This window comes from Thunnus thynnus, chromosome 8, assembly GCF_963924715.1.
Source record: "Thunnus thynnus chromosome 8, fThuThy2.1, whole genome shotgun sequence".
Lineage (NCBI taxonomy): Eukaryota > Metazoa > Chordata > Actinopteri > Scombriformes > Scombridae > Thunnus > Thunnus thynnus.
Window position 1 is genome coordinate 35,071,187 of NC_089524.1, and position 12,816 is coordinate 35,084,002.

The following is a 12,816-nucleotide window of genomic DNA, read 5'->3' on the forward strand; positions in this document are numbered from 1 at the left end:
TACTGCTTTATCCAGCTCATCTGAAGTCATATGAGTATCACATAACTGAATAAACTCATCGTCTATGCAAGGAATAAGATTGCTGAAGTGGTTGAAGAAGGAGTCTGCATCAGGAATATAATTCACCACAGAAGGAAACTAATACCTTGGTGATCAAGGTTGGAGTTCCTGTGTATTATTTGAAGGATGCTAGTCCGACTTCACTACAGCTTTTTGTCACCGCCCTGCTGCCGCCGCCTGATCCTGTCCACTTTTTGGGCGAGGCACAGTTTATTTGAACGAAAGGGGAATGGCACGTTGGAGCAGGTGATTAGGTCCAGAAGATGGCAGTAAAGCAACAATAAAGATAATCGCTGCATTATAAGAATACCAGAGAAGAAGAAGAAGAGGAAACAAAACATCCATGGAACAAAACTGAGATCTTTTTCCGGGTTCATGGATGAACGTATTCCTGACTGTTAAACTGTTGTTAGAGTGCTGAACAGGACGCTGTCGTCCAGGATGCTGCTGGTTTTGTCTGAAGACCATAAAGAACACCTGGCCTTCCTGCCGAAGGTTGACGCTGCAGGTAAATAACTGCTCTCCCGCTGCTGTGATAGAGGATCAGGGCCATAACAACAACAAGCTTCTAATGTGACCTGCTGACTGTCAGCTGAATGTGCTGGTTGTGAACACAGTATGTGTGCTTCCGCAGCTTGGACCAACTACACTGGCAACAGTGTGCTACTGGGGAAATATATTTAATTGTCTGTAATCATAATCATAATCATAACCACCATCATAACCATCGGGTTTATATCATCACGCTCATAATAAAAACTTAAAAGCATCAGACACACTGTTCCAGTAGTGTGTGAACATTGAGGGAAAGTCTCCAGTCAAACACTCTGTCAGGTTCTGTCCTCACACATGACTGGGACATGTCAGGGTAACTCATAATGCATTATCTTTCTCTCATTTATAATACACAGAAGTGCAGTAACAATTCAGATACTATACAGTACTGAAAAAGGATAATCAGCAAAATGCGCAAGGTATTAAATTTAAAAGTAGTTGTTATGCAGAATGTCCCCTTTCAGAGTGTTATATTGTGTATAAATAGAGATACACAGTATATGTTTATTTGGAGATAATTTGAACCACTTTACATGCAGTTGGGTAGTTAAATCTAAAACTGCATCTTATTGTAGTTTTGATGGTAAAATCTTAATCTCCCTTAATCACAGACTAAAAGTACAAATACTACAAAATTGTATTTATGTACAGTAATTGAGTAAATGTACTAAGTTGCATTCCACCTCTGATGATACATGATGATATTTGTGCATTAAGATGCACCATTCAGTCAGGAGGGCCTTTTAGATATGGAATCTGTCTTTGAAAACCCTCGCAAAATCTCTTGACCTGATGTGAGAGGAGCATCCCCTTCACAACTTAAAATGCCCTCATGATTTCATGTCTTCTTGAACAGATATTGTTTTGTTGTGTACCTGAAACATTATACGTATACATATTTATTCCATTGCTGTTTTAAGATAGTGGAACAAGACATACATTCATATCTCTAATGTGTTTTTTTTAAATGCTGTGCTTCTCTTGTCTTTCTCTTGGTGTGTGGGAAAAGTCAGGGGGACCCTACCAGATCCGAATGCTCTTTGCTGCATACATTTCTTCAAACCATTTGTGAGGCTGGTGGACAAGGGTCATTGGGCAGCAAAATAAGTTTAATTTATTTAAAGACTTAGATTTAATGCACTTTGACATATATTTTCTTACTTGTGTATATATACATACAGTGTGATGTTACTGTGTATGTTTCTAGATGTCAGTTAGCACAGCTCTGTGATTCAGCACTGTAATGAAATGAGTGTGAACTGTGTGATATTCTGTACCAATCAAACCATTTATGACAATAAAGCAGCCCTCTGCATCTGGCTGACACCATAGCCTCTGTTTTTAAAATATTTGTTTTTGAAGGGGAAAGACATTTGTTCTCTGTGTGGTATACTGAAGCATTATCTCTGTGTATAACAACTGAATGATATCAGCATAGTTCCCTAGGAGAATGATGACATCAGACATTTTGTCTATATAATCATAACCCCAAATAAGAATTGAACACATTCATCGTTTTTTGGTTTAATATATTGAGCATATGTGGCCATGTTTTTTGTTTGTCCTCAGTGGTTGGTGAGTTTGGTCGCATAGCACTGGAGTTCCTAAGGAGAGGAACCAGCCCCAAGATCTATGAGGGAGCAGCCAGTAAGACATACTCCATTCATTACACACTCCCTACCAAGTAGCTGACTGGGCCACTCCAACACTCCTGGCCACTACTGTGGATGAAATGACCATAAAATGACAATGACGTTGAATCAACAGCTCTCTAAAACAGTTTCACTAAAAACTGAGCATCGTTTTAAAAAAGAGCTTCATTGAACTGCTCTTATATCAGGTTTTATTTTACATATTTATGTCAAGAACAACAAGGTGACTTTTTGTAAAACCTGCTGAATAAAAATCTGTTTAATTGAAACCCCTAATACATGCACAGTACTAAATGGACTGTGTGACAGATATGCACACTTTATGGGAATGAGACAACTTGCCCCAGTGGTAGATGGTTAATTCTACATGTCTCCCATTATTTATATTAGTCTCACAATCTTCGTTAAACTGCTGTTTTAAATGGCAGATATTATAGTTGTTGAAAAAAGTCTGTGTTGCTTCACTGTGATGTTGTTCTCTGCGCAGAATGATGTATGTTCAGAGTTGGTTTTCACAATCATCTGCTGAAGGAGGAAAGTTCCTCTGTGCTCACCTTAAATCTCAGTGCACATACATTTAGAATGGACTTTACAGTGAAGAAGTAGACAGCTTGTAACCAGCAGTTAAACATTTGAAATGAAGAATATTTGCATATTGATTGTTGGTATTTTTCTTTGTGGGAGAATGAGTAATATGTAATTTTAAGATTTTTTTGACAAGGTTATTGAACTTTTTTGTGGAAAAAACATCAGACACAAGTATTAATCAAAGCAGAGTATTTTTATATGTCTAAAACATGTCTGGAAATGAATTTTAAATAATTTGGTACAGCTCAAATCATAAATAACTAAAAGGAATAGCATGTAAAGAATTTGGCACTGTGTACCTCTGCTCTGTAGGTGGAATCATTTAGTTTTGTGTCCACTAACCAATATATCACATGATAATAAGGGTGCTTTGAGGTCATTATTATTAGTGCTTAACAGAACTGAATAAATCATTAGGACACTTCTCAATGTCATGCAACTTTGACATCCATGCTACCTAGCAACTGCCAGGACTTCAAAGTAAATCCATAATTGCACCACTGCTTACAGGGAAGCTGTGTGTTCCTGTGGAAATGGTGCAGCATGGAGTGGAAGGCCTGATGTTCCTGATGACAGAGAGCTCCAAACACATGGTGACTCACACACACACACACACACACACACTGACCCTTCTCTCTGTGATAAACATAAAGGTTCATAAAGACTGTTTGATGTCATCTATAACACTAAAAACATCTAATGAGCCAGATATGTCACCAGCTGTGGTGAACATTAAAGTATTGAAGGAGTCAACTGCTCCTTGTGTCACTTTCCCTTGTGAATGTGTTTGTTTGTTTGTGTAGATCTCTGAAGTGGATTTCCTGGACTCAGTGTTAGTTTTGGGGTTTGTTGAAGAGCTTAACCAGATTCTTCTACAGGTAATTTATAATCTGTTTTCTTTATCTAAGGAGATGATTCAGTGTTTTCCCTAGGTTGACTTCTTTGGGGTGGTGGGGGGTTGCTAATCAAAAACTCAAGACACTCATCAGCCGCACATTTCTCCATTCTCTGTTAAAGAGCGGCTGAGATTGACACTAAAATGAGAATTGCTGGTCCACCTTAAAGGTCAGCCCACCTTAAGTGAGCCTGGTCAGATTAGGTTAACATGCAAGTATGGACTATCCACTGGGCCAATTGGGCTGGTGCCTGGGGGCCTCCGACCTCTGGGGAGCCTCCAAACCCCCACCGCCTCATCCTGGCTTTGCTTTTTTTTTTATCAAATCAAATAATTTAATTTAGTGTGTGTGTTGAACCACAAACCAATGAATGAAGAGTTACTTTATTTGCAAATAAGAAAAATATTACGATTGGTTTGCTGTCTGTATCATGACGATGACAATGGGAATTAATCAGCAAGGCTGGCCAGCCGGGTGTGACAGATGCTTTGAACATCATTGGTAACAAATGTTGAAGCAGTGAAGCAGCAAAGAAAAAGACAAAAAAGAAAAGGATATCAGAGACATTGAACTTCAGTTCATGAATTAGCCAAGCAGGTAGCTCCTGGTCTGAAAAGTGAGGCCAGAGGAATATATACTGTGTTGAACATACGATAATATAAGACTTTAGGAGGACACCTGCATGTTCTTTTTGTGTTTTCAATAAATGCAGTCACCACGACAACCATGACACATTCCCCTGGAAGTCACCAGATAACACAGTCACACCAGTGACCCTGTTAACTGGCAGCTGAATGTGTCGTGGTTGCTCATAGTGATGGCAGCTGGCTCCTAAAAGCCTTATCAATTTTACTTTAATCAATCAGTCAATGTGTTTATTATCTACGCCAACCATTTACGTAAGTTAAAATGCACTCAGTAAGAAGCATTCACCTCATAACGTTTCTTATAATGTGGGAAACAAAACATAGCCTATAAACTGGCAGTGCAGCTGTAGTCTATCTTGTGATTTTATACTGTTATCTTCAATCAGAAAGTGGCCCATATTCAACCGATTAACCTGCTTTGTCATTGTGCACGCACTACAAGTAGAGTTTGTGGCTAAATATTGTGTAAACTGTGTAGTCACACAGCCAGTATTCACGAGGTTTGACCAGCCTACTGTCTGTTTAACTTGTGACCATCAGTCTGGATACTGCAATGAGAGCGTTTCATCTCAAGCAAGCCCTTTAAAAAGATTAATTTCAGAAAAATAAGTGAGGAAATGTGAATGCTTCTTGGTGGTGACACCATTTAATTTACCTAATGTAATACAAAAAGGACCAGAGGAATATATACTGTGTTGAACATATGATAATTTAAGACCCAGGAGGACGCCAACATGTTCTGTTCATGTTTTCAACAGCTGCCAACAGCAACCACAGCACAGTCCCCTGAAAGTCACCAGATAACACTGGTTAAACTGAAATACCGGCCGGCATGCTAACTTCAGCGACCCGCTTTAATTTCCCGCTCTGGCGTCACACACAAAAACTCTGAATAACAGTAACTGCAACAAACTGAAGTTCAGAAGTTTAAACAAGCTTCTTAGAAACAGAAAGAGATAACAGAAAGATTAAAAAAGAGTGAAACTAAAAGTGTAAATGTGAAAACTGTAGCTGACAACAAAACAAACACTGCACCTCTGTTCCCCACTTAGGAGCAGAGGAGATACTAAATACCAGTAATGTCTCACTTTGCTCTAAATCCAGACACCACAAACGGGCAAAGAAATGTACAAAGGAGGCTGGAGTTTTTTTTCCTCCCTGTGAATTTTATTTAGTTTTTTTCCCTAAGCCTCGTGGGCCCTCTGCACAGCCCATGCATTAAAACAGCGTTGATGCTGATTTCTCTTGGGAGGGCCAAATTCCAAATTCCTGGGTGTGGCCCCCCAGGGCCCACCTATAATGCCGGGACTGTGTGCAGGTGGATGGGGAAGTCAGGTGATGCAATTGGCGGGAAAACGGGTAACTGCAGGGCAGGTCTCAAATGACAGGATAGGTCAGTGACAGCGAAAATGGCAACAAAGGATGATGATAGTTTGACCTGAATTGGCCGTTGTGACAGACTGAGTGTGTGAGGGTTTTTGTTTTTGCAGCTCTACCTGCAGCACCACAATCAGATCCGCAATGTCCTAAGTCTGCTGCCCTCCAACCTGCCTGCCTACCACAATGTGGAATGGAGACTGGATGTACAGGTGTGTGTATGTACGTGCGTATGCTAGATACTGTTCAAGTCTGTCTTAACACAATACTTAAGTGCCAATATGTTTGTAGAAATGGGTCTTAGTCGCTGTAACAATTTCTTCTCTCCACACTGACATTGAAGCTATTCCACTGGTACATGACTACATTGTAAGAGATGAGGACAGAATCCACAGCTCTTGTTGTGTTCAAAAATACATTCAAAGTTGTCTGAGTGAGCTAAATCATGTTGGGATCTTCCAAAGTCTGTTTAGTACAAGATACCCTGTCTTTGCAGATTTGATAGCTGGAATATTTTTGCAGTATTTGTTGTTTTTTTTTTAGAATGTTTTTAAATTACTTTTTAAACATAAATAGACAAGGGGCAAAGAAATTATAAAAGTAAAACAAATATAATACAGCTTGAACCACCTCACTCACACCAACCCTCCCCTCAGACTCCTCTGGGCAGAACAATACAAACTACTGGTAAGAAATAGTAAAAATTCATAGCACATCAGCATTTCATACTGAGACTTCATATCAGGAAGTAATCAACTAATATAGAAACGCAAGATTAAAAAAAAGAAAGACGAAGGACAAGAAGACAAATAACAAAACAAATACACACATACATAACCATGTACATATATGCATACACACATGCTTCTTTAACTAAAAATACTATATCTACTTACATCTCTATACATGAATTTTCCGTCTTAGCGATCTTAGCATTTCTTCCCTTTTATGAAACAGTACTAAGGGATCCCATATTTCCTTTAAATGACTCCTGTTTGTTTCACAGTATACAGTGGTGCTTGAAAGTTTGTGAACCCTTTAGAATTTGCTCTATTTCTGCATAAATATGACCTAAACATGATCAGATTTTCATGCAAATCTAAAAACTAGATAAAGTTAGTCAGGGGTTATGCAAAACAATTCCACAATAACGTAGGGTGTTATTGTGCTCACACAGTGTGCGAGTGAAAATGAGTAGCCGCTTGATATTTGTGATCGTGTGAATTTTTAGCAGCAGCGGTGCACCGCTGCAGAAGGAATATAGGGGAAACACTGAATGGTGTGCATTGCACAGTTGCAAAGGAGAAAACCACTGTTCTCCAAGAAGAACATTGCTGCTTGTCTACGGTTTACTCAAGACCATGTGGATAAGCCAGAGGGCTGTTGGGAAAATTTTCTGTGGATGGATGAGACCAAAATCAAACTTTCTGGCTTTAATGAGAAACGCAAAAGGAAATGCAAACATTGCATTCCAGCATAAGAACCTTATACCATCTATGGTGGCAGTATCATAGTTTGGGCCTGCTTTGCTGCCTCTGGACCAGGATGAATGGGCTAAAATTCCTCCAAGCCAATCTGCAGGCCTGATAAACATTTACCGGAAACATTTAGTTGAAGCTGTTGCTGCGAAAGGGGGTCACACCACTTACCGAAAGGAAGGGTTCACATACTTTCGCCTCACACAAATGTGTAAGATTGGATAAATTTCCTCAATAAATAAAGGAATAAGTTTAATGTTTTTGTTTCATTTGTTTAATTTGGTTCCCTTTATCTAGTTTTAGGACTTGTGTAAAAATCTGATCATGTTTTATGTCATATTTATGTAGAAGTAGAAAAAATTCTAAAGGGTTCATAAACTTTCAAGCAGCACTGTATATGTCATTTTTTCTAATGCCATACAAGACACCATCTCCTTAATCCACTTATCATTACTTCTACTTTTCCAGTTAAGGGCTAAGCTCAGCCTCTTTGCTTGAAAAAGACACATGTTGATGAGCACATACAGGCCCTTTTTATATTTAGAACCTTTGGGTATAAATTCATGGTAAATACTCTGGGTTCAAAGGGGAGCTGAACTGAAACCAACAGAAAACCAGTCCTTATCAACTTACATTTCCATAAGCAATGAAGAAGTGTTCCTTTGACATCATTACATTCAGTACAAGTACAAGCACTACTGTCAAATTTGTGAATTTTGACAGGTGTAACATATGTTCACATCAGCCATTTATACTGAATTAACTTGAAAAATAAGAAAAATAAAACATAATCATTTGAATTGAGCTGCCCAGTAGTACCACTGCAAATTTGGGCACTTAGGTCCTCCCCTGTCATATGGAAGGCACAGAAGCCATCAATGTTTTTAAAATATGAATACTGATGATTAAAGAGATTGGTAATGTCGTCCTTCATGCCAGGAGTTTGGTAGCCTGCTCTAACACTGGGTCATAATTAGTTTGTGCTATATTATCTATATAAGGGACAACCTTAATTCCCAAGTAGGTGAAACAATCAGAAGGGGGGTGATTAGCAGCCACACATTTCTCCGCTCTCTATTTCTCTGTTTAGCATTGTCAGGTTAGGCTAACCCATTGTTGCTAACTTCGGAGCTAACCCTCAAGCTGCAGCATTTATTAACTGACAAACTGTAGTCTGTACTGTAAAAAAGGCGAGAGAGAGAGCACCAGATAGAGAGAGAGAGAGAGAGAGAGAGAGAGAGAAGCAGTGGTAGAGCGAGCTAGAGAGTGAATGAAGAGAGGGAGCACTGGTAGCGAGAATGCCGGTCAATCAGATCAAAAAATGTTATTTTCTGATTGTTTCACAGCAGTTATGTTCTGGAGGACAAATAAACAAGCCCACACCTCTGCTCGACCCTGCAGCTGAACACCACACCGCCTGATTTGGTCTGAATATGGCCTTACTGATAAACTTTTCCACTGCTCTGCTCACATTCACCGTCACTTTTCTGGTGCTCGCTCTCTCGCTTAACCCATGGATGTATTATAAGAGCTGGATACTGGACTAAAAATTGAGCCCATTCAGTCCTTTAGGAATTGCTCACCTGGTGCATACACCAAAAAATGTTTTTAGCTTCCAGGTTTGCTTCTGCGTTGTGCGGCCCACTGAATATGCGCAGTAGTGTTTCCCCCGCTGGTCCTGCCCACGAGCTCCCACTTGGCCCATAGATTTTACATTGTGACGACGTCACAGATTTTAAAATCACTTTTCTCGGCTTGAGGAAAGTTTTACAAACATAAAACCTCCATGGATCAAAAGTTCATAATAGAAAGAGTCATAATTTGGGGGGTCCTGTCAACAGTTTTACAGGCGTCTCTTTTACAATGGTGGTCTATGGGGAAAATCCTTTCCCCATAGATTTTTCACTGCAATAGCGCAAGTGGCCACTGGGAAAAATTGGCTGCAAGGCTGAGTGGCAGCTCTTATTATACATCCATGGCTTAACCACTCACTCGCTCAAGTACTGCCCTATTCATAAAAAGGAGTTATGCTACCTGCAGTTTCCCAGGCAACGACATAGACGTTGACTCACGTTTCGAAACAGCGCTGCTCAGAGGCTCCCAAATGAAATTGATTTCCGAATAAATGGATATTTGGTGTTATTTTTGGCATTTAAAAAAAATATTTTTTGGCTTGGCGGGGGTACTCGTTGGCCTGGCGGCCTGCCAGGCCTGTACTATTATAGAGGAAACACTGAATATTGATTGATTTGATTTATTGATTGGGACGGTGTGCAGTTTTAAACATTAAAGATGCACTGCACTGGAGTTAGCTGGAAGCTAATTTGCATCTGTAGTCCCCCACAATCAAAACATACAACAGCACAACAACAAACAGTACAAAGCAAAAAAAAACATGATATGGTACAATATATAGTTTAGATTGTCTGTGTCTGCTGGGTTCTGAAAGAAACAAGAAGCAAATGCACTCAAGAGATTTCCTTTGATCTGGACCAAGTTGTGACTAACTTATTGTCAAAAAGGACATAAACAAACTGCTTGTGAGGATCAGTAGAAGAGAAGCTGTGAGGAAAACGAATGAACAACACGGTCGCAACATCACCGGCTAAACTGACAACATTTGGTGAGGGGACAAGTATAAATAAATACATGTTATGTGCTTTATTCTGTAACATGAGTAAATCTACAACCAACTACTAGAATGTGTCCTCCACCACAACTTGGTTAGGACTAGTTTTAGCTCACTCAGACTGCTGAAGCCTCATATTAGCTTCATATCAACTTTGGAATGTATTTTTAAATATGCATACATATTGACAAGTCAACATTGTTTTAAGACAGACTTGAAAAAAACCAGAACCTGTCTTGTATTATTATTAATAATCATTATTGATTATTATTCAACTGCTGTATATTCAAATGGATAATGTAATAGATAAGTGAACATGTTTACTGTTATATTCTGTTAGGTGTCGTCTTTTTGTGTCATTGTGTTTGTTAATTTAGTAGTTTTTAAGTCAGTCAATTACTAAGATCAGACCAGTGAGTCACTTTCCACCAGCAGACTTTGTGAACCTGCAAGTATGAAATTTGGAAAGGAGGAAGTCAGAGTACACTAATTAACTAATTAATAATAATTAATAATTAACTAATTAACTAAGTCAGAATACACGGAGAAAACTACGTAGACTGGTTTTGTGTTTTCACCACTTACAGCTATAAAGGTTCAGTTTAGCAATATTCAGATTTTAACTTATTTTCTTCCCTTTGTTTCTCTATCACTCTCACTGTGATTTCCTTCACTCTGTCCTGCCAGTTGGCGAGTCGTTCAGTCCGTCAGCAGGCCATTCCCATGCTGACACTGCGGCTGCTTCTGATGAGAGGTTGTGGCAGCTGCACTGACCACAACAGCAGGGTGCTTCAGACAGACCCCAGCACACTCCTGCACCTCATCGCCACGCTGGAGGCTGCTCTCACTGCCATGAAAACCAGTCACACTCGCCGCATATTACGCAACATCAAATAACATCCATACCCCCCACACACACCACCACCATCCACCCACCACAACCCCCATCCCTGGTCTCTTTCTATGTAACATGTGGCAGGATATACACATAACATGCCTTTTATACCTGGAAAACATAAAGCAGTCTCTCTGCAGTGTTGAATGTTTCTTTTGTTTTGAACTAGATTTTTAATCCATCTGACTAATGAAATGATCAGTACTTTATTACTCTTGAGTCACGATATGTGCCAGACAGTACTGGCTGCATTGTGTGCAACGTTTCTACAGTGCTGCTGATATTAAATTAAAGTGTAAAGCAGAGATGAAAACAATGTAAAGATAGAAAGGCTCTGACTTGAAGGAGTACAATACATCTGTGTCAACATGTGACTGGAACAGAACATTACTTACATGTTGTTAATGATGCTGAGTGTTTAAACTGAGCAGGGGATGGACAGTCATTCCTGTTTCCAGTGAAAGCAGCATGTTATGTTTTCAATTCATGCTAATGTGCTGCATAACAATGCTTTTTTGTTCTGTATGATGTCTGATTCTGAGCCATGTTTTATAAAGGCACATCAAGCTTGGTGAAAACTTTGCATAGTCGAGGGTGTATTCAGGTGCACACAGACTTTTGCCTATTTATCCTATTCATTGGCCAACTATTGTATTCTATGTTTTGCTGCAATTTTAAATCAGTAACAACAATGACAAGCAATTGTACTAGCTAACACAATATAATGAAACACAAAATAATTGAATGCATAACTTAGATAATTAGCTATAAGCAATATGTCCCTCAGTAATGAGGGCTGTTCAAATCTGGTGGTCTTAACCCAGTTTAGGCCTGTGTTTACTCTGTTTTTCTTATTATCAACAGATCCTATGAAACGACCCAAACCGACATGTGTTAGTGCATCTCAAAAATACTTTCTGACCTCTACTGTGTGTGAGGTTCTCAGGTCATAGTCCCCTGGTTCCTACTGAAGACAAATCTTTATAAACTCCTCACATATACATTGTCTTTTAGTATCCTTTGGGCTCTGTGCAGGCACCTCACCTCACTGATATCACTGACACTGGGTAGATTCGTACTGATGATGTTCTGGGTAGTTTTAATCACCCACTGCAGAGCCTTCCTGTCTTGGGCCAAGCACATCTCATTTGGTGCTCTAGTGAGTATTTCTGGCAGCAGGATGGTGTGTGTTGGATTGAGTCAAAATACACTACAGAGTGTCTTCATGGTAGTGAAGGAACACGCCCAGTGCAACATTGATGTGTTTTTAAAAGTTTTTAGACAACAATGGGGCTCTATGGCACAGATGAATAAGATAGCAGACTTTCAGATAATTTTCAGATTAGACTTTGATATACATACAATACTAATATTTGTTTTTGGTTTACGTCTTGACAGTAAGATACAAAAATCATGGATAGGCACAATAGGCACAAATCAGAAATAACCTAATAACTCATAATACTGTGTACAAAGGCTACTTGGATTCTCAATTTTTGCCACCAATATACTTCAAGTAATAACAGTAAAGCAGTATCATTGTTTGAGTTACACGGTGTATAATGATCTTGTCATTGAAACACAATGATTAGCTGCATATTAATTTTTAATACTTCTAAACACAATTCTTACACACTAAAAATTAAACAAGGCAGTTGCACAAATTATACAAATTTTCCAAATGTAACCCAAGACTCCAAATTTCAAATTTACCATATTTGGTTTAAGTAAGAGAAAGAGATGAGCAGTCCGGTCCTGGTTGTTGATGTCATGTGGCTTCTGCCATCTTGTCTGCAGCCAGGTTTTCATGATCTAAAATGCCTTAAACCCCACTTTCTCTTAACCATACTTACAACACATTGCTTTTTTACAAATCTTTAACAATCTAGCAGATTAAAATGTACAAATACACATTACACAAACACACATATGCTATACATTTGTCCCAACATGGTTTTCTCACCAATTATAAAGCTTACATGTCACTATCTTCTGCCTAAGGCCTGAACTGTGTACACAAATAAAGCTAATTAAGTATT

The 12,816-nt window shown here is 39.1% G+C and overlaps 1 protein-coding gene across 1 annotated transcript; it reads left to right on the top strand.

Moving 5' to 3' along the window:
* The first annotated feature begins 376 nt into the window (after positions 1–376).
* Positions 377–11,778, top strand: commd2 (COMM domain containing 2). The gene is made up of 6 exons (XM_067598075.1): positions 377–568; positions 2,185–2,262; positions 3,366–3,448; positions 3,659–3,733; positions 5,889–5,987; positions 10,570–11,778. The coding sequence occupies exons 1-6, from the start codon at positions 502–504 to the stop codon at positions 10,777–10,779; spliced, it is 612 nt and encodes a 203-aa protein (XP_067454176.1). The 5' UTR covers positions 377–501; the 3' UTR covers positions 10,780–11,778.
* The last annotated feature ends 1,038 nt before the right edge of the window (positions 11,779–12,816 follow it).